General features: G+C 37.4%; 1 protein-coding gene across 1 annotated transcript in view; it reads left to right on the top strand.

Moving 5' to 3' along the window:
• The window catches only part of cacna1ab (calcium channel, voltage-dependent, P/Q type, alpha 1A subunit, b), a 173,561-nt gene that overhangs the window by 87,922 nt on the left and 64,692 nt on the right, over nt 1-20,947 (top strand). Inside the window, exons 5-14 of the mRNA XM_041982391.1 lie at nt 9,237-9,328; nt 11,391-11,549; nt 12,122-12,309; nt 15,555-15,658; nt 15,768-15,883; nt 15,979-16,023; nt 16,359-16,451; nt 17,680-17,877; nt 18,988-19,100; nt 19,521-19,633. Coding sequence (XP_041838325.1) covers nt 9,237-9,328; nt 11,391-11,549; nt 12,122-12,309; nt 15,555-15,658; nt 15,768-15,883; nt 15,979-16,023; nt 16,359-16,451; nt 17,680-17,877; nt 18,988-19,100; nt 19,521-19,633 — 1,221 coding nt within the window. The remainder of the gene's footprint in view (nt 1-9,236; nt 9,329-11,390; nt 11,550-12,121; nt 12,310-15,554; nt 15,659-15,767; nt 15,884-15,978; nt 16,024-16,358; nt 16,452-17,679; nt 17,878-18,987; nt 19,101-19,520; nt 19,634-20,947) is intronic.

The following is a 20,947-nucleotide window of genomic DNA, read 5'->3' as shown; positions in this document are numbered from 1 at the left end:
GTGGCTGCTGCACCATTTTCTTCACTCTGTCATGCTGTTAGTACTGCGGCTGCACAAGAGCGGGTGAGCCAGCCTGCTACTTCTAACTCACTGGGCTGCACAGCTCACACACAGCAGAAAACCTCCTCACAGAGTAATATTTGCAACCATCTTCTCTATGAAGAAGCTAAGGCTTTCCCAAGAGTTACTAGATTTATTGCTTTTTACCTTTTTGACAATGAGTCTGAAAAGCATCTAAATCTGGTCCAAATCCACCAAGTCATTAACAGTGTTCTAAAACTAATCATCAAGGTTCTCCTGTGCATAAAGTTAAGCTCTAAAATGCTACCCTAGTCAGTCAAGGTCTGCAGCAAGGCAAAGCATCATCAAGCCTACCCTGGATAAACAAAGGTTAATAAAACATATATCTAATTAAAGGACAGACAGGGCATGGATAGAGTAAAGACATAGAGGAGAGAGGAGACAAGAGTCAATTCTTTCTTAAGGACACCTTCATTTCTCCTCATCTTCATTCCATGAGAGAAAGGAATAAATGAAGGGAATGGAGCGAAAATGGTAGGGCTGAATTTTTGGATGGGGGTGGAAACACACACACACACACAGAGAGAGAGTTAGAGAGAGAGAGTCCATCAGCTGAGTGTTCACACTCTGCTGAGATCAGCAATAACGCAAAGGCGAGAAAATGAACAGAGAGAAAGGAAGAGGAAGGGAAGATGAGGATGAAGAATGTGGTCAGGATGAGAGAGTGCTTCTCTCCTGCTCCTTCCAGTCAGTGAAAGCCTCAGAAAGCAGGAGATGAAAAGAGGACAAAAAAGCGAAATAGTATGGAAGATAAAACGATGTTCTGATGAAAACAGAGCAGCAACCAGTTCTGTTCAAGAGGGGCTTGATGTCATAACACAGAGAAGACTCTTGGTGAAAGGGCCGTTGGTGTAGCTCACACTACTGACCTCCCCTCTGCACCCATCAAATGGACTCTCCCACAGAAAAGTAATTGGGACTTGGTAGCAGAGGCCTGGCAGAGCACTGACATAACAGTTGTAGAATGCAGCTTAATGTCCCGTATCCATTGGGGAGAGAGACAGCAAGAGAGAGAGAGAGAGAGAGGTTGGTATGAGAGGTTTAGTGAGCAAAACTATTTTCTTCTCTTAAATTTATCTGAGAAGGGTTTACTACTCTTAACTGTATCCCCAGTGTTCCACAAACATTTATTGGGCAAAAAAGTAAACAGCTGCAACAGTTTGTAACCAAAGTTTCACTGTTTGGGGGAAACTTGTTTACTTGCTGTGCAAATGATAATAAACGCTTTAAAAATTTAAAACCCTAAAACTTCACCGTGATCCAACTTCTTATGTCAAATTTGGTTTCATTTTGTTGAAGTAATTTCTGTTTTTCTCTCAGATTTAAGCAACGTTAGAATAAAGCAGTCAATTATATATTTGGTTGAATTGTTAATGCCTGCATTTGTTTTACCTACTCTCTTAGGAGAAAAATTAGAAGCTAAAACAATGGAGACATTACTATTTTTAACTACTGTAAACATCTGCTGACACTCAGCTTACATGGGTCCACACACAGAACTGGATGTACCTCAAAGGAAGATAAGGAAAGGTTGTTGGGTTATTTTATTCATAGAAATTCTGTGGAAAAAGAACTGACATACAGGAGAGTGGAAGAGGACAAATATTTTCAGGGAAATTTCTCTTTTTTAATCTGCGGCTGTCCCTTGGGGCCTTCTGCCTTGCACATTTTAAATATTTTCCTGCTTTAACACACCTGCATGCAATTAAAGGCTCATTAACAGACTTTCAAAGAACTTGTCAGCAACATGTTAAAGAGGTCCATTCAGTTGAGTCAGGTGTGATGGACTGAGAAACACTGCTCTAACTGGATCAAGTTTTCATTAAAATGTAGGAAAATATCGCTATGTTCACCTTTACGTTCTAATACCCAGATAGCTTAGATCAAATGTTTTAGCTCAGTTGTTTACATTATAATTTAAATGCAGCCACCATCAGATTCCAGTGTGAACAGTCTACATCCCTGAAGCGACCTACATGTGTAGAAGAAGACGTATCATCACAAACAGCACGCTGTGTTTATGGAAGCAAATATGGATGTTGCGTCAGTGTGTGTGTGTCAATCTTGTTGTTGCCAAAAAAAAAAAAATCTGATATGTGTCTCATATGGATAAAAAAGTCTCCTGCTCTGTGAACATTGTCATGTATCTTCTCTTTCACAATCTGACACTAAAAGGCAAAAAAAGTCTGATTCGGCTCATTTTTGCATGCAGCTTACTGTAAATGTAGCCTAAACCAATGGCCCCACACTTCTTGAGCCAGACACCTCCTACTGCCACATAAACCTCTATATATTTCTATGTAATTATGTAATTACCATTCGACACTTTCATAGAAAGAAATAGACCAAGTTAATGATGATCTGTTAACAAAAAAATATATATATTTCTGGAGAGCATTTTACTTAAGAGGAACATATCTAGTTCATGTTTTACTGTTTGTTTTTTTTTTGTCTGTATCTGCTGTCTGCTTTTAAACTTGACAAAACGTTAGCAGTTCTTAACTAATTGGAACAACCAGAGGAAAAGTCAATATGTGACATTGACAGTCACCAGAGACACTTTTGTATTTACTGTTATTCATACAAGAAAGGAGGCCTACAACAGATGGTTTGGCATCCTATAGAGCCATGATCTTGACATCATTGAGTCATTCTGCCATTAAAAGACACATAATACATCTGCTTAAAATGACAGAAGAAGTAAACTAAGTTCAAAGAGATACCTTATATAAACTACCTTTTTATGTATCTGGAATCATTTTAGCATGTGTAACAAGGAGACTTTATATTCTGTTAAAGACAAAGGTCAATATCATGACATTAGATATTGATAGAAAGCAGTTGCTTTTTGTTTGCTGCAGTTTGTATGAAATGAAATTACCATGATATTGGTGACACAGGTTTCTTATGCATGATGCCATTTGTTTATTGCTTGTGCATTGCTCAAGCATACTGTTCAGATTGCTTAACTGTGCGTGTGTTATTTCCATCACGTGTGGTCCAAGAATTACTCGCCATGCATGTGTGTGTAAGTGTGTGTAAGTCGAACGGGTGAGGGTTGAGGCCTCTGTGGGAGACACTGAGGGGACAGGAGTTCACACTGTGATGACACATGGCACTCCCACACTATTTCCACACCATACACACATAGACCATGTGCATATGCATTTCTATACACACACACACACACACACACACACAAGTGAGGCACATGCAGCTCATGCACTTGTCACTGCCTGGAACTTTTCCCAGTCTCTTACATGTTGTCAGTGTGTGTTTGTATTATTTTTGCCAGTTACACTCATGCTGACAACACACATCATACAGTACAGTATTAGGATTGACATGGCTGCTGCACAGACCCAAACTGATTGTTTTGTAGAAGTTGATAACATATTTAAGTGATGAAACATACCATCAACATTTAAAAAAGGCAAAAAATATTTTTTTATATATTTTTTTTAGAAATATAAATAGTTTTCTATGACTACAAGATTCTTGTAGTTTTAGCATCAGGTGTGTCAATTCAACATCCCAAAGCCCTAAAAAACATTATTACAACTATTTGACCCTATTTTTGTTTAGAAAACAGTCAGATATGTCTTTATATGAGTTGCATTAAGCTGTCTACAACCGTAACCCTATTATAAGCCTACAAAGCCTGATGATTAACTTATACACATAGTTTGCCGTTGCACCCATCCCAAACCATATAGCTTAAAATATGCAACAATACACCAGTTTCCTCTTTGTCACAAAATGTATTTTTATGGTTATTGTAAGTATAAGTAGGTAAGAAACACCAGAGCAACTGAAGGTGTAGATCACTTCCTGTATTTCGTATACATTTTTGATAAGTTGGTGTGAATATGTGACGTCTTTGTAGATGTTGTGAAGCACAAAAATGTTAGTGTTCACCAGCAGCAGAGAAAGTAGGTCATCCATACTAACTGGGCTTTACTGCATTTATCACTGTCATCTGGTCACACATCCACCTGAGATGTGTGCATCTGTGTTTCTATGTGTCATCATAAGGCACTTTCACAAATTTGTCAGGGAAGTTTAATTTCTTTTGTACATAAGGTATGTTTACCAGCATGAGCAGAAAAGGGACAGGTGTAGCTTTTAAAAAAGGGTGTAACGGTGCTTGGCAATAGTAGAGTGTGTGTAAGTGTGTGGGCTGGAGATGTGGGGGTTTGGAGGGGTTAAAAAATCAATCGCTAGGAGACCCACTTCCCGTCCCAGTTGCTGTGGCGATGCCGAGATTCCATCAATGAGCCAGGGCTGCGTTTCCCTGGCAACGCTTATGAATGAGAGCAGGTCGGTAACCGTGGAGACACAGCAAAGAGAGAAAATGCTGGTTGCTATGGCGATGCCATGAACAGGGAGCGACCAAGTAAACTGAAGATAGTAGGTGACCTCTGAAATCTTCATCGGGGCCCTCAAACATCATCATCCATTTGATGTTTTTCAGTAGGACAGCGACAGCAGGACGTTCTCATACCTCTGATTTTTAAATCCAACACTGTACAGCTAACTCTCACCAACACTATAAGTGAACTGTGGGGGAGATACTTAACACACACACACACACACACACACACACAAAATCAATCAGTGTATTTCTAACAGGCACTTAAAAGCTATAAATAAATAAACATCAATACGAAATAATCATCAAAGGTATAAATCAATAAACATGGCTTAGTTTTTATTATTATTATTACAATAACTATACATTTCCACCTGTTAAAAGTCCCCCTTATTAAACTACAAGTAGATATTAGTATTATTAACATTTGTTTTCTTTGTATTGAACTGATTACACTACATTACCAGAGGAGGGACACTAAATTTCAAGGCTACAGTTCTTGTACTTGCATCTAGATTATTCTCACAAAAGAAATACAAAAAAGGTTGCAGAATACTTATATCTACAAATGCATATTGTGCATTTTGCCAAGCAGGTAGTCATTAAAGCTCACCAGAACAGTGTGTGCTGAAATAGGCAATGATGATTTCAGAAACCCTAGTATATCGAATCAATCATCACTCATGTTGGAGATCTTTAATATGTTATTACACATTGTTGGGCATCCTTTCTTAAATAATATGCATATATGTCTTACAGCAGTAATCTATAAGAGTTTTGGTTAAACCTTTGAAAGGTTTACACACTGTACAGTTTAGCACAGTTTAAATTGTGTTTGTGTTGCTTTATAGGTTGATTGTTAGGTGTTTCCCAGCAGTGGGAGCCTCTGTCATCACCATCCAAACACCTCCTTTCACTGCAGAGAATATCCCTCTGGAGAGTCTCTCCATCTTTCTCCTTATGTCTGTCTTTAGAGTTCCACTGTTTCTCTGTCTCAGCATCTGAATCTCACACTTTTGACACAGGACTATCACGCTTTTCAATCTGCTTACTCTTTCTCATGCTCGGTGTCTCTTAAGGGATGTTGTGTCTCTTTCCTCCTAGTCTGTATTTCATTAGGGACTTTCTAGTGTTGTCTGGTAATGACATTCACCCAAATTATATCCTGTATTTGTGTAATCTCTATCATTAGAAGGAATTTAGATAATAAACATGGCAGACGTAGTGTCTGTGTTGAAGTACACCAAAAAAGGGATAACAGATACATTATAGGATATTATTCAACAGTGCGATTAGTATTTAAACAAAAAAAAAGAAAGAAAACTAGAGGAAAAATAGCAGTGATTATGGTGACTATTAATACTTTTTATCACTCTAGCCAGAAATCTATCATAGGTGTTTAAATGGGTTTCACAATTTTTAAATATGCCTCCTTGTGCCCATTCTGCTAGAGATCAGTCAGATCACTTTAGACATGTTTCTTCAAAGGTGAAACATGACCTAAGAGTAAATTCAGAGGCAAATGACCCCATGAGGAAAAACTGGATTCAGTTCGTGTCAGTCAAATATCCCATACAAGCTAACCAACACCAGATACTCTCAATAGAAAGATCGCAGCTTAGGTTTATTAAAAACACAAAGGTCATTCAGCTTCAGTATTACAGATACAAGGTGGACACAATAGAACATTTTTTCTTTTTTTTTTGTAATTTATTTATTTTTAAAACTCAAATCCAGTATCATTACTGATTTATTAACTTTTGTTTTGATGCCTTGAGTTTAGCATCTTGATTTTTGGAACCGGAAGTGAACACATGACGCACTAGAGAGGGAATCCTAAAACCTTATTCAACATAAATATGTACCATTGAGACTTAATATCAGTGAACTGAAGACATTATTTTCAAAATGACCATCATGAGACCGATCAGAGAGATTACAGCTAATGACACTGTGGTGACTTTTTTGACAGTATTTTATATAAGAAACAGACATTAATGAAGACTTCATTGATTGTGAAATAGCTATGTATTGCATATGAATATTTTCAAAATTTTCTGGTGAGATGACGGGTCTATGATCTAGTTGTTAGCTGAATGAACTGTTTCATACACATATTTTACCTTTTTACCTGTTGCTTATTGATTCATATTCATTAGGAGCCATTTTCTTCATATTTGTCCAACATTGACATGACGATGATGTGGTTGCATTTTCTATAAACTGGTTTATATGGTTACAGTAACATTAGTTTTTTCCCCTTTTACATACAGGCAGTTACTTTTGTGCTAATCAAAAATCAATTGCGCTTTATTTTATTCGTCAAGCAAAAAGTATTATAATAATTAATTAAATAAACCATATATGTCAGTTCTACCATTATTTCTTCTTTCATGTCCTCTCAGTGGTTTTATTCTTTTTCATACCCCATAACTCACTGATTCCTATTTTCATCTTACATGTAGTTGTTTCCCTGTCTTCTCCAACAATTCTCCATGCACCTCTTTGTTCACCCCATTTTTCCTCACAAATGGCCGTATACACACTGCTCCATCTACTGGCCACCATAAAGCACTGTGGGCAAGTTCAGCTGTTGCCAGGGGTGACTGCAACCTGGAGCTTTGGCAGATGGATTGGTTACTGTCTTCCACAAATGGATGTTGGAAATCTTTAAGACACCTTAAATTGAGACACACAGGAAAAAAAATGACATTAAAATGAGCCAAAAATAAAATAGAATGAATAAATAACAGAGAGATGTGCAAGAATATTAAAACCCATATGTAAAAACATAATTATAGCTCATTTACTAAATAACTTTTATACACTGAGGCTGCAGTGAAGTAGCTGAATTTGTGTTTGGCAACAAAGGTTGAATGAAATATATAAAAAAGAAAACATTTAGAAATTATGTAAAAGCTACTTCAGAAATAATTTTGTAGTTAGTTTGTTGTTGTTTGCTCTAATTCACATAGAAATCTAGTCGGACTGAGGCAGTTTGCTTTATTTGCTGAGGTCCAGTCTTTTTCAGATCTGCAGCATGGCCTTTGGCTGTGGCAGTTAAAAAGCCATTGAGGGAATGAGAGGCTTGGCTGCCGGTGCTGTGTCTCTTAATAAATGACCTCTTACCGGAATTAGCAACCAACCTGTGGAGAGCTGGCGGAGGGAGTTTGTTGAAGAAGAAGCAAGATGAAACAAAAAGAACAACAGATAGAAAAGGAGATGCCAAAATGAAGCCACTTTTAGACTTTATTTAAATGGTTCTGACACCATTGTTTTAATTAGCATGAATTGCTGTTTTTTAGGTAAGTTTATTGCAGTGACCGCATAGTGATACATATGAAGATTGTGGTAACATTCATTTATTAAACTTTTATAATTCACTTTTTGGTGTTGCTTAACAAAGAAGGCCTCTGTATGGAGTTTAGGTGTTTAACTAGGGTTTTCTCCAGGTGTTCAGAAAGGAGAGTTGTCCTCCACGTTTCTCTCCATGTGACTTTGACAAACTGGAGACATGTCCAGGGTGTACTCTGCTAGTCACAGCAAAGAGAGGCCTTCATACACTAAAACCCTGAACTAGATATAGTGATATGCAGTGCAACATCTTGCAAAAAACAGTAGTACTGTTTTCCCAAAACATAATCAAGTAGTTATGTTGGCTAAGCCTAACCAAACAAGCAGACAGAACAGTTGTTAAAACAAAATGTTAAATGGGTCTAGAAATATAGATAGAAGGGTTGTTGTTGTTGTTGTTATTTTTGTTTATTACAATAATGATAATAGTAATAATAATACATGTTTTTGCAACATCTTTGGAGCATAAATTCATTTCATACATGAAGGTTTCAACCTGATAAAGTACATCAATTTTCTTTTGTGTACTGGTGCTGTTGTAAAACTGCATCCTTTCATTTACTCATGTTTTTGCCAAAATGAGATTCAGTTGTTGCTATGGAGACTGGTGGGAAACATCTTTTGAATTAAGGAAGTGAATAGTTGCAGAGATCACACTTAAATCGTAATGTGGATTTTTACTAATGCTAATATTATTTGGCAATTCCTAATTAAATGTGGTCTATACTGATTTATTTTTATTCTGTGCTTACAGTATTGTCTTTCCAACATGATTATAATGACAATATTACACACACACACTAACAACTTATTCTGTTTATTTTATTTTATTTTGTTTTTATCTATTCGAAATCACAGCTTAATTAAAGGAGAAAAATAAACATTTTTAATAATTTGATGTCACATTTGAGGCCAAGTCCTCCCATCTCCCCTTCATCTTTTCTTCCTCCTCCTCCTCAGAGCAACCCTCTCTACACCCCCACGCCCTCCCCTTCCTGTTGGACAGACCCTGCTTTCCACCCCCGTACAAGAATGAGCATGGAATTTTCCAACCTTTCTTTGGCTGACTTTACACCAGAGCCTCACACACATGCACACACTCCCACACATTAAAGTCACATACAAAAAAAATGTGGTATCTGGCAGCCGTTTCTAACAACAAGCATATTGTTACAGACGTTGCTTTTCTTTGTTTTGATGCACATATATAACAGAAATTGCAGTTAAATAAGTCAAGACATTAGTTTAAAAAGGGTGACAGTTTGGTGATATATACATCTATTCATACATCTACATCTGATGTTAATTTATTAATTGCAGTGTTGGAAGATGGGGATTTAACTCTATGGTCATTTTGGTGGATGTCATTATTGCTTTCTGTTTATCTATCACTGACTTATGACAAACCTTGTTCTCTATTTCTGTGCAGGATTCTGTCATCTGTGGGATCTCAACTTGATCTGAGGACACTTCGTGCAGTTAGGGTGCTGCGACCACTAAAACTGGTGTCTGGAATTCCCAGTTAGTATTTGTTTTTGTTATTTGTTTCATAGCTAAGTAACAGCACAGTTGCCTCCATACAAGTTTTATCAAACAGTATATTTTGATCCATTTTTCTCTGATTGATATGTGAAACTGGACTTGAAAGCATGTTTGTGGTTGAAAAGAGAGCTGCTGTGATGTATAAAGAATTTCAGATTTATTTAACAGTAAAATGTCATTAACATCAGCAGCGGCAGCATCCATCCAGTCATCCATACATTTTCTTTTACTTATCTGAGGTTGAATTGAGGAAGCAAAAGGGTTAAGCAGGAAAGCCCAGGTCCTGAGCCCTCCTCCCAATAGGATGTGTCCAGACAACCTCTACGGGGAGGTGACCAAGACTCATCCTTATCAGATGCCCAAACCACATAAGTTGAACACTTTTCTAATCGGAGAAGTGGCTGCATACCAAACTCCCTCTAAATATATGAACTCCTCACCCAAACTCTCTGGCTGAGCCTGGGCACCTTCCAAAGGAAGATCAATCATTTTAGCCGCTTGTATTAACGATCTCATTCCCAAATCTACCCAAATCTTGTGACCTTTGATGAAGGCTGGAACATAGACAGTCTGATAAATGAAAAGCTTTGCCTTTCCGCTCAGCTCTCTCTTCACCACTGAGGACCAGTGCAGCACCCTCATTACTGCTGATGAAGCCCCAATCTGTCAGTCCATCTCTTGCCCCATCCTGTCATTACTTGTGAACAAGATCCCAATATACTGTACTTAAAGTCCTTCCTAAGGTGATGACTCATTCCCAACCCATATGTAGCACTTCACCTTTTTCTGATTGAGAACCACAGCCTCAGACCTAGAAAGGCTGAATATTGTCCCAACTGCATCTCATTTTTCTGCGACCTGCCCTGGTGACCTGAAGATCATGGCCCTCAGAAACAAGCAGAAGCCCATCATCTGCAAAAAGGAGGGATGCAACTCTGAGCTTCCCAAAACTAAACACACCATTTAAAGCATTTTGAAAGTGAATGTGAACATAAAAAGAAAACCTTTAGGGATGGAGATGGGGAGTTATTGAAGACACACAACCAACTCAAAACAAAGATTAAACAGTGCAAGGAGGACTACTGGGAAATGTTAGAAGGTCAGCTCCAGCAGAACAGTGTGAGGGATGTGTTGTCAGGAATGAAAAACATCACTGGCTTCATGTTAAAGGGGGATCAGACTAACGGAAGTCTGGACAGAGCTAAAGAGCTGAACATTTTTTTCAGTAGAGAGTACATGAATGATGACACCGCAGCTTTTTCTGCTATCTTGGGGGTACCAGGCTAACGTTTAAGTCTACACTTTCAGATTTATCACTAGTTAAAAACATGTCTGAAACACGCTAATAAGAAATGTCCTTACTGCAATAAGCTCACAAAAGTAGTGAAGAGTCGGTACAGTGCAGAAACATTAGTTATTATTAACTTTGATCCATCTGTGTTTACCTTGTGTTTGGTGTAAGTTCCTACATCTGTCATGAATCTAAAAACTACAGATTTTTAAATGTTCATGCAGCCATTTTACAAACAGATGGATTAAAACCTGCGAGTCTACAAACGTTCGGCTGCAACTACACCATCATACTGAAAATTTTTAGGTTAATTAAACACTTATTGTTCTGATATTTTGGTTATAAAATCAAATATATTATCTGTTCATCAATTAATTTCTGATAAATCAATATATTATGGGAGTTATAAAAGGAAGACATGTGTCTAAATGTTTCAGAAAAAGCAGCGGTAAAAATATTAAAGCAGTCAAAAATATGAGGAAGTATATTTATTTATTACAACAATAAAAGTACAATAAGCAATAAAATATACAAAAACTTTACTGGACCAGATGGCAGATTTACTCTAAAACTTCTGAAAAGAGTGAACAGTCCTGAATGTGGTGACTGAATGTCTGACAGAATAACAGTGGGATTTAAAATCAGTGAACAAATGGTGGATGAAAGTGATGTTCTCATCTACATATAGGAGTATTTTCCAGATTGGCAAAACTCTCATTCTCATTTGAATGTTTTCTCTCTTTCTTCCAGGCCTGCAGGTTGTGCTCAAGTCCATTATGAAGGCTATGATCCCCTTGCTTCAGATTGGCCTGCTGTTGTTTGTGGCAATCCTCATGTTTGCCATCATTGGCCTGGAATTCTACATGGGAAAATTCCACAAAGCCTGCTATGATAGCACAACAAGTAAGAGTAAAATGACAGAATGAACTAGCTATTGTTGTCAACAGTCACTCAGATGTATAATGAAGTAAGAAGTGTGGTCAGATTTTTTGTGTCATTTCCTTTTTCTTATTTTTAAATTTAAACCCTTTTACTGGGAACAAAATGTTTTGGGTTTTTTTGTTAAAAAAAAAAAAGAAGGGGGAGATTTTTACTCAAATTACCAGGAATAATACAGGACAGGCGATGATACTGCTTTAAATGGGGTGGACTTATTTTCATCATGTCATATCCCATCAGGGAAAACAGCTGACGGTAATCCGTTTACCTCCTTCAGTTTGGAGGGATTTTAATGTAGATGACAGTGCACTGCCATATGATTACAAGCTGCCAGGACACTTGGCGGGTGGTGAGGTTCATGTAATATACCAAGTCAAAATGTCCTCTGTAAAATGGGCCTGTTACTCAAATGTCTTGAACAAATACCATTATTGTAACATAGCAGATTATTATGCTTCTGTTTTATGATAAAAACATAACTTATTGTGTTATATCATGTAATAATGGATTATCCTCTCTTTCAACCTCTCTTTCTTTATCAGAGGAGATTATGGAGGAGGTGCCATGTGGCGACACTCTGCCATCCCGATTGTGTGCGAATGGCTCAACATGTGAAAAGGGCTGGCTTGGACCGAACTATGGCATCACACAGTTTGACAACATCCTGTTTGCTGTCCTCACTGTCTTCCAATGCATCACCATGGAAGGATGGACAGACATGCTCTACTATGTACGTTTGTATTGCCAACAGAGTTAAATCATGCTTTTAAAAAAAAAGTTTGTGTAACTTGCTGAAGGATTGAAACAAAAAATCATCATAGCAACATCATAGGTCTACTTTCTTTTACTCTCCAAATGCATAATAATTTCATTGTGACAATTTATCTCAAATGCTCTGTTTTAGATCTTGGCTATTAAACTTTCCCTACCAAAGTACTAAGCTACTAAAGTACACGGTCTGAAGACTGACTGATGAGCATGATGCATGACAAAGTTAATTTGCATACCTTCCAAGTGTGACGTACTGGCAGTATCCATTCTTAGCTGTCACCACATTAAATTAACATATGTTCCATCACTAAAACAAGAGAAACTAAATAGAAACCATCTATAAGCTGGTTCCTCTAACAATGAATGCTACAGGGAAGTATATGACTGCAGGGACTGTGCGCGAGCATTCATAGTTGTAGAAAATGTTAGTCGTCGTGTTGTGCCTGCAGCAACTCCAGCAGTTTGCCCCCTCCTGCTGATAGATGGCCTTTGGGGCCGCTGAGAGCTTCTTGAGAGCATGAGTGGAAACGGGTCAGCCTCACTGGTGCACTACTGACATTTGTATTATTTTTTATTTCTTTTACTTTATTGACAATGTGCCAGCATTCAAGAGCCTTAACTGTGACAGAAAGAATAGCAGCCAATGAAACACCACCAGTGTGGCAGACATATATCTCCAAATTTCTGCTTTTTACACTAAAATGTAACCCTGTTAGAGATGTAAATCTCTTTGGTCTAGAGCAGCTGGTGAAACCTGGTATTCTCCACGACTGAATAAATACATGGCCCTTTGATTTTTAATGGTTTCACAAATGTGTTAATTCTCTCACATCTCTCAAAGTTGAAAGCAATGTTAACAGTACCTTATTAATTCTTTCCTGATAAGTGGCGCTGCTTTATTCTTAGAGTTTGCAGATCATTGTTTAGGGTAAAACATCATGTTCTCCATATGATTACCAACAAATTATATTCATATGAGGCTAATCATGTAAACCACTTTCATTTTTGTAGCACAGGCTTTCCAGTAAGTTAATGAAATCTGAAGTGTGTCCAGATATCATCATGAGATCTGGACATGACACACCACATCTGCATCATGACACATCTCATTTGATCCAAGTACCAAAATTCATACTGTCAATTTGTGCACTGCCACTCTCCTACAAAGCAGGCATTGTGCAAATATTTCAATTGGTGATATTTTTGAGTAATGGAAGAAATGCCTAAATAAAAAAATTGTCTTTCCTGCTATTCAGGAGCAGTGTCCTTTTGTTATTAACTTACTAGATGTAAAACTTTGCACATCTTTCATATGAACAAACACTTTTGAAACTCATTAAAGAGAAGGCAAAAACTCTTAAGACCATTGTATTTGCTGATTAAGGTCTTAAATGTTTACTGTCCTAAACAAATTATCTAGTACTTACTTGTTTACCCCTCTAAAAAACATTTTATTCTTCTGGAGATGGAAGCAGAAGCTGTTTGTGGTTTTTGTTGCAGTGTGTAACCAATTAGATTACATTCTGCATTTTTTTCAGATCACTTAGAGACAACAGTGTATAAAGTAGTTTTAGATCAGATTAAAGTTACATATTATTTAAAACATTTTCCACCTCTCCCTCTGTCATCTTATTTCCTGCCGTTATCTTCTCATCTGTCCGTTTCTTGCCTTTGGAATTGTTCTCTTTCCTTCATCTCCTCCCTCTCTTTCACTCTATACTGATCTATCTTGCTCTATATTTAACATCTTTTCTGATGGATGAAGGCTGACTTCCATACTCACACAAGCAGCCAGGAGGAAACCAATGAAAGTTTAATAGAGAACCGGTTGCTTTTCATTGTACAATGGAGTAATAAGTCTAACACATGCAGACAGCAGGCCAGTAACTGATCCTCTGTAACCTGATTTATGGGGTTGTCAATTGAGTTTGTTTAGTGACAGAAGTGACACAGTGTCCAACAATTTTGTTGCTGTCTGTGTACTCAGTGAACACCTCAGTGCAAAGGCAGATGTAGCTGTAATATAACACCGCAAAAGACTGTACCTTCACGTTTTTGGTTTTTTTTTTTTTTTGGTTATGTTTTGGGTTTTTTTTCTGAATACAAACACACAGGCTCAGCTTCCAGGTCAGGTTTTCAGTTAAAAAGTCGGCCACTTGTGAGCCCTAATGGCACATACCTCATCTCTGCAGATGTTTTGCATTATAAAGTTACCACCATCCTTTGTGTCTTCATTTGGTTTGTGTTGAACTGATTAATATCAACATATTTTTTGCTAGAGCTCAGATGAAATAAAAAATAAAGAAACTTCATCATATTTAGGCCCAACAAAAAAATCATAGTTCAAAAAACAGACATTTTCCCTAAAACTGTCAATCTTAAAATTGGCGCAGTTACATAATGAATTTATTCTTTTATAATTTAGAGAATTTTGTGACTAAGACTGTTTGTATTTGAGAATGCACATGCTTTATGATTGGTGCCATTTGGTTTCACCTAATCCCTAATCCTACCAACACTACACTAATGTATCAAAGTGTTTATAATGTGCATGATGTATAAAATTTACATTTTTGTACAATATTCAGTACAAATATTCAGTGAGTAGGGACATTCAAGACATTTTCTACTTTAACTTAAGGGTTATTTGGAAATCATTCCAGCAAAAAAATGGTTCAATTCATTTTATTTCAAAGGACAATAGAGGAAAATCACTGCAAAAATCTGTTGTGGAAATTAAATCACACTATACAGAGATATTTGGCACAAGACTGGAAATTCCTGCACTTGTTTTCTGTGCATTTATTCAGAAAAAGGATCTTATGATGGAGTGTTTTGTCAGCATCATGGCTGACACTGAAGGAAAAATAAAAAAATAAACAAAGACAGATTCCGTCCTGAGACATAGCCAAAAAGTAGAAACTGCTGGAGCTCTAATACCATCTTGGACTCTGCTTCAATGCACCTGTACATTCACATGTGCCAGTTATTCAAAGTTTCATGTCACAGTTGCCAGCAGGATACAGTCACAGAGTAAGTGCATATTAAAGATGTGTTATTTGAGCAAAAAGCTGTGAATTAGATACAAGAGAAGCAAAGGTGTGATTAAAGTTAAAGTTAAATTAAAATTTCACGTCCTGCAGAAACAAAGATCTTAGACATTTTTGTGTATAACATGATTAATAATGAGACTGTCTGTTGCAGAGTAATGATGTGGAGGGCAGCGCCTGGAACTGGATGTACTACATACCCCTCATCATCATCGGCTCCTTCTTCATGCTCAACCTGGTGCTGGGTGTACTCTCAGGGTATAGACTTTTATCTGTAAACAGCTTCTATTTTATCTTGTAATACTTTACATTCCTTCTTATCAAAGGGAGCAGGGTGAAAGAGAACATATGGCTTATGTTCCCACAGTGAATTTGCCAAAGAGAGGGAGCGAGTTGAAAACAGAAGTGAGTTCCTCAAGCTGAGGCGACAGCAGCAGATTGAGAGAGAGCTCAACGGATACCTTGAGTGGATCTGCAAAGCAGGTCAGTGCACAAAGATGAACATACTCATTCTGATGTGTGTCACTCAGGCTGCTACATGCACACAATATGCTAACATCCTCACCTTTTTCTTACAGAGGAGGTGATTCTGGCTGAGGAAGATGCTACAGGGAACTTTGATGGTAACTGAACATCTTCTCTCTATATATATACTGAAAGGGTGTAAAGTCAAAGATGTAGATATAGATGAGAGATTTAGAGACTGATTATGATCCACAATGTCATGCATGTCATGAGATACCTCAGGGAATATAAAAGCTTAAATTTGACCAAAAATCTTAAATCAAAAATCATGTAAATTGGTTTGATGAAACTGTTTAAGTTCACCATTTTATGAGTAGTTATTTAAATATGTCAGTATGGGCATTTGGAAAGGTAACCTATAGAGTACCTATAGAGTGACAGACTGGGAGAAAGTTATATTTGAAAGATAGATGAAATAACTTTTCTCTTGTAGGGTCAAGGCGAAGGCCAACCATCAAAACCAGAAATAACAAGACAGAACTGCTGAACCAAGAGGAGGGAGAAGACAACATGGGAGATGCAGTAGGTAAGAAAAACAAAGGTACGGGAAGATGAAATGCTAGGTGTTGAAACATATGAATATATAATTATATATACATATATATATATATATGTATATATATATATATATTTTTTTTTTTTTTAAATTTCTGGTTTACTTCTTCTTTTAGGGTTGATTTGATTAATTGAATGTCAAATCAGTCTAATCAGTTATATATTAGGGTCAGAGTTTCTTCAGGTTTCTCAGTATTAAGATCATCAGAAACAGAAAACAAACTTTTGAGTCTCTTAGGGCAGAATTATTAAATTGATAAATCTTCCATGAATTCTGCAACACTGGGCCAATTAAAAACAAAGGTTTTGTGGTAACAGAGCCTATTGAATTTAAATTAAGTAAAATAAGTTTATGTATATGGTATTTTTCTCAGGTAAACATAACAAAGTGTTTTACGACGAAATGTTTTAAGAAACAAATTTTTTTTAATTAAAAACAGACACAAATGACTATTGATAATACACCTAAAACCAAGCTAATGCAGGGCAAAGAGGCGGGAGGCAGGTAGGTGCAGGAATAAGGTTTTAATAAAAAGAACTGATGGACTAACAAGGATGAAACTGAGGAAACGGGACAATGATCTGTCAGAGAACACAAGAAACCAGTGGGTATTAATACACTAAAGAAGATAATTAACTAAATGAGGAGAAGGTGGAGTAATCAGCAAAGTAAAACCAGGTGTGCACTAAACAGGAAGTAAGAAAAACAGAACACACAAGGCCATGACTGCAAAACAAGACAACAAACTTAAACACAAGACTCAAAGACAACAGAAACTAATACACAGAAATAAAACGTAGCAAAAATCCTGTAAGACAGGACAAGAGGACCTTTTTCAAACAACAAATCATCCATCAGGCATGTCTGGAACATTAGAGAATGTTGTCTTGCTTGCGGTGTGAACACCATTAACACTGTGGGACTCCACATCTTTTAGTCAATTCAGCGTGTTTTAATTTGCATCAGAAGAGCTCACTGTGATCATTTGTTCAACCTATAAGTGCATAAAGGGAGGCAGCTGGAAAAACAAGTTAACATGTCACACACAAGCGATCCTCCTTTGTCTTCCTTACATCTCTAAGACAGGCAACACTTAGCAACAATAGTCATGCGGTTATCGTGATTCACCAATTCTATATGACACTGACTCAAGCATACTGAAACATAAACACTGCTGTGTGTTCCTTGATCTGTTTAGGTTTTGCACGCTCCAGTATAAAAAGCGGTAAGGACGGCTCCAATTACAGCAAGAAAGAGCGACGGCTGCGATTCTTCATTCGCAAGATAGTGAAGACGCAGGCCTTCTACTGGACAGTGCTCTGCCTGGTGGGCCTCAACACCATCTGTGTGGCTGCAGTACATTATGACCAGCCTGAGCTGCTCTCTGACTTTCTTTGTGAGTAAATTTCAATAAAATATCAAAAAGCATTTTGGAAACATCCATACATTAAACCACTACACAATAGGACATGAGGAAATTTTTATGCAGTTGTTATTTATTTGAAGAAATGCCCAGCTTTTTTGTCTGAACCGGCAATGATAGAATCCCTTAAAGACGCACTACAGAACTTTTGCAGTTTGTCAGCCCCCTCTCGATGGCTGTTTCAGCATGTATCTTGCTAACAGACAGTCTCATCTTGACTCTTGGCATTTCTTTGCCAAATCAGCCATGGTGCACATTCAAAATGGGCGGTGTATTTATATTTGCTTGCTAGCATGTAACGTGTGCATAATGCGAAACTCGGCTGCAACGTCATGCGGCATCCGGGTGAAAAAGTTGTATAGTGCTGTTATCAGCCTTGTGATGCCATTGGACAACGACGGTTCCAGAAATGCTCACAATAGATGACACTGTGCCATCAAACGAGTCTGGAGTATTAAGGTTGGGTAGTTACGTAGTATGTCTTAAAAACTTATCAATTTTGCAATGTTTGCTGAGGCTATATTCGGAAAAAATACAGTTTCATAAATGATCTTTGATCTTGAAGCCTTGAAATAAGTTGAACCTCCTATTAATGGTACAATCTACATTCTGCTCACTGAGTTCAAGTATTTAGTGTGGATATGAATTGGGCACATACAACATACACACACATACATTCAAAAGCACACAGCTTTCAGCAGAACCATTTTGTTGTTTCTGGCCATTGTCCAGCGTCATTAGAATATGAAGCTGTAGTCCATTCTTCACCACACTGTCATACATGCCTGGGCTCAGACACAACACCATTGGCTTACTCATTTTAGTCACACACACTCATGCACACTTTATCATTACTTTATTCATACACCTCTTCTTTTTCTCCTGAATGACCTCGCATTCTTTCATTTTCACTTTTCTCTGTCCACACATCGATGTCAGCTCCTATATTACCTCACCAGTCTTTTTTTCTCTCTAAACATCCCCTATTGTCCCTATTATTGTCTCCTCACCACATAATGTCACCTTCTGGTCCTCACTCCTCAGGTAACTTTTCTCGTTCTCTTTCTTTCTTTCTTTCTCCAGTCTATGCCGAGTTTATCTTCCTTGGTTTGTTCATGTCTGAGATGCTGATCAAGATGTATGGTCTGGGCATCCAGCCCTACTTACACTCTTCATTCAATTGCTTCGACTGTGTGGTGAGTGCACACATACACATATTACAAATTCACTGTAACTACAGTTAGAAAAAGCCAGCCCTCCAGTTTTTAAAAATCCAACTCCCAAAATGATTTAAGAAATATTTTTTCCATAATTAAGCTTTTTTTTTCTTTCTTCCATGAATTTAAACTTTTGTTCAATTTCAGTGAACATTTCAATAGAAAATGTACACATTTGCCTTCTACTACCATGAACACAGAACATATAATCGCTCTGCTGTTATCTACATAATATTAAGCTGTGTTATGAACAAAAACACTTTTTTCTGTCTGTATCTATCAACTGCTCTTCAGTACCCCATATGAAATGCCAGTTAAGGCCACAGTTTCTTAAGCCAATCTGACAACTGCTGAGAGCACTCAACATGACCATGTGTTGATTGTGTGTGTTTCTTGTAGGTGATAGTCGGCAGTATCTTTGAGGTTGTTTGGGCTACCATAAAACCAGGCACATCTTTTGGTATCAGTGTATTACGAGCTCTGAGACTGCTGCGCATCTTCAAAGTCACCAAGTAAGTCTCTATCTCTGCTCCACCTTCAACATATATGCAAAATATATGATAAAGGTTATTGTGGGCTAATCCATCAACGGCTTGTGGGGACACTGAGTGGGCGGGGTAACACATATATTATATAAGCCAATAGATTACATTTTAATATAACAAGTATCACATCACTATATACAATATTTAAGCTACTGTCATAGCGTTATGTGCCTTTCAATAAACATTATTCTCCAGGAGAACAATGGCAAAATGCTCACACACACACACTTATACAGCCCACAGGTCAAAAAAGACTTAACTCAGTCTTGTTGTTATGTTTTTTTAATTTCAAGTGCTTTGCAACATATTGAGCCAAACATTGGTGCACATTTAAAATAGTTTAGTAACTTCTCTAAAAATAATGGATGTTAGGAAAGAGATAGCGTGTGTAGAAATGCTCAAAGAAACGTGTTTGTTTTTGAGTCACAGGGAGAATAATAGCGAAGTCATGTGATATCTGAACATCAGATAGCTGGTTAATGCGTTCAGTCTTTCCTGTTGCATATTACTTCAGAGAAATTATTTAATCATCTTTAGTGTACTGAAGCACCTCTCTGACTCTGTTGATGTCATTATGGTCAAAGGTCAGAAGTTATCCCCACAAACTCCACAAAAAATAAGCAAAGGAAACACAATTATGACTTTTTGGCTATGCTAGCCATTAACCAGTCTTTATGTTGAAACTAAGTAATAAAGTTACTATATTTTGTCCTTTAGCATAATTTGAGTATCCTGTAAGTGATGTGCAGGGCTAAGCACTGTTAACCCAATCATACCAGCCATCCCTGGGCCTATTTGGTGTTGAATGTTTGGGTAATTGAGGAAAAATATCTTTTAGAGTGTAGTATCTGGGCAATATGTCAATTTTATTTTCAGCATCTTTAGACTTCAGCTGTGTGCTTTCTCATACTGAAACTAGCAAAGCTTGAACAGATGTGACCAGGCTCAGTTCTATCTTAAGTCTATGTAGGCTGAGAAAAGATTCAGTCTGAAGTTTACTGTCCCAGAACTGTGATGTCTACTGTGCTCAGGGGAGGACCCAGATGCAGGACACCAAGATAGTTTAAAGTCCCAAATTCCAAGCTATTCCAGATGAGGGTCAAACATGAAGAGGTACTCTGAGTAACAAACAGGTGGCATGCAAAAGTAAAATCAAGGTGTGTCCAAAAAACTGGAGTGTAGCAGTTTTTCCACAGAGCAGAACAAAAAAAAAAACAGATTGGGTAAGAATCTCTCACACACGCATGGAACCAAAGGAGCTCTAGAAAAAGGCGGTGGATT

Source organism: Melanotaenia boesemani, chromosome 4, assembly GCF_017639745.1.
Source record: "Melanotaenia boesemani isolate fMelBoe1 chromosome 4, fMelBoe1.pri, whole genome shotgun sequence".
Lineage (NCBI taxonomy): Eukaryota > Metazoa > Chordata > Actinopteri > Atheriniformes > Melanotaeniidae > Melanotaenia > Melanotaenia boesemani.
The sequence above is the reverse complement of the archived record's forward strand: the minus strand, read 5'-3'. Positions and strand labels throughout refer to the sequence as shown.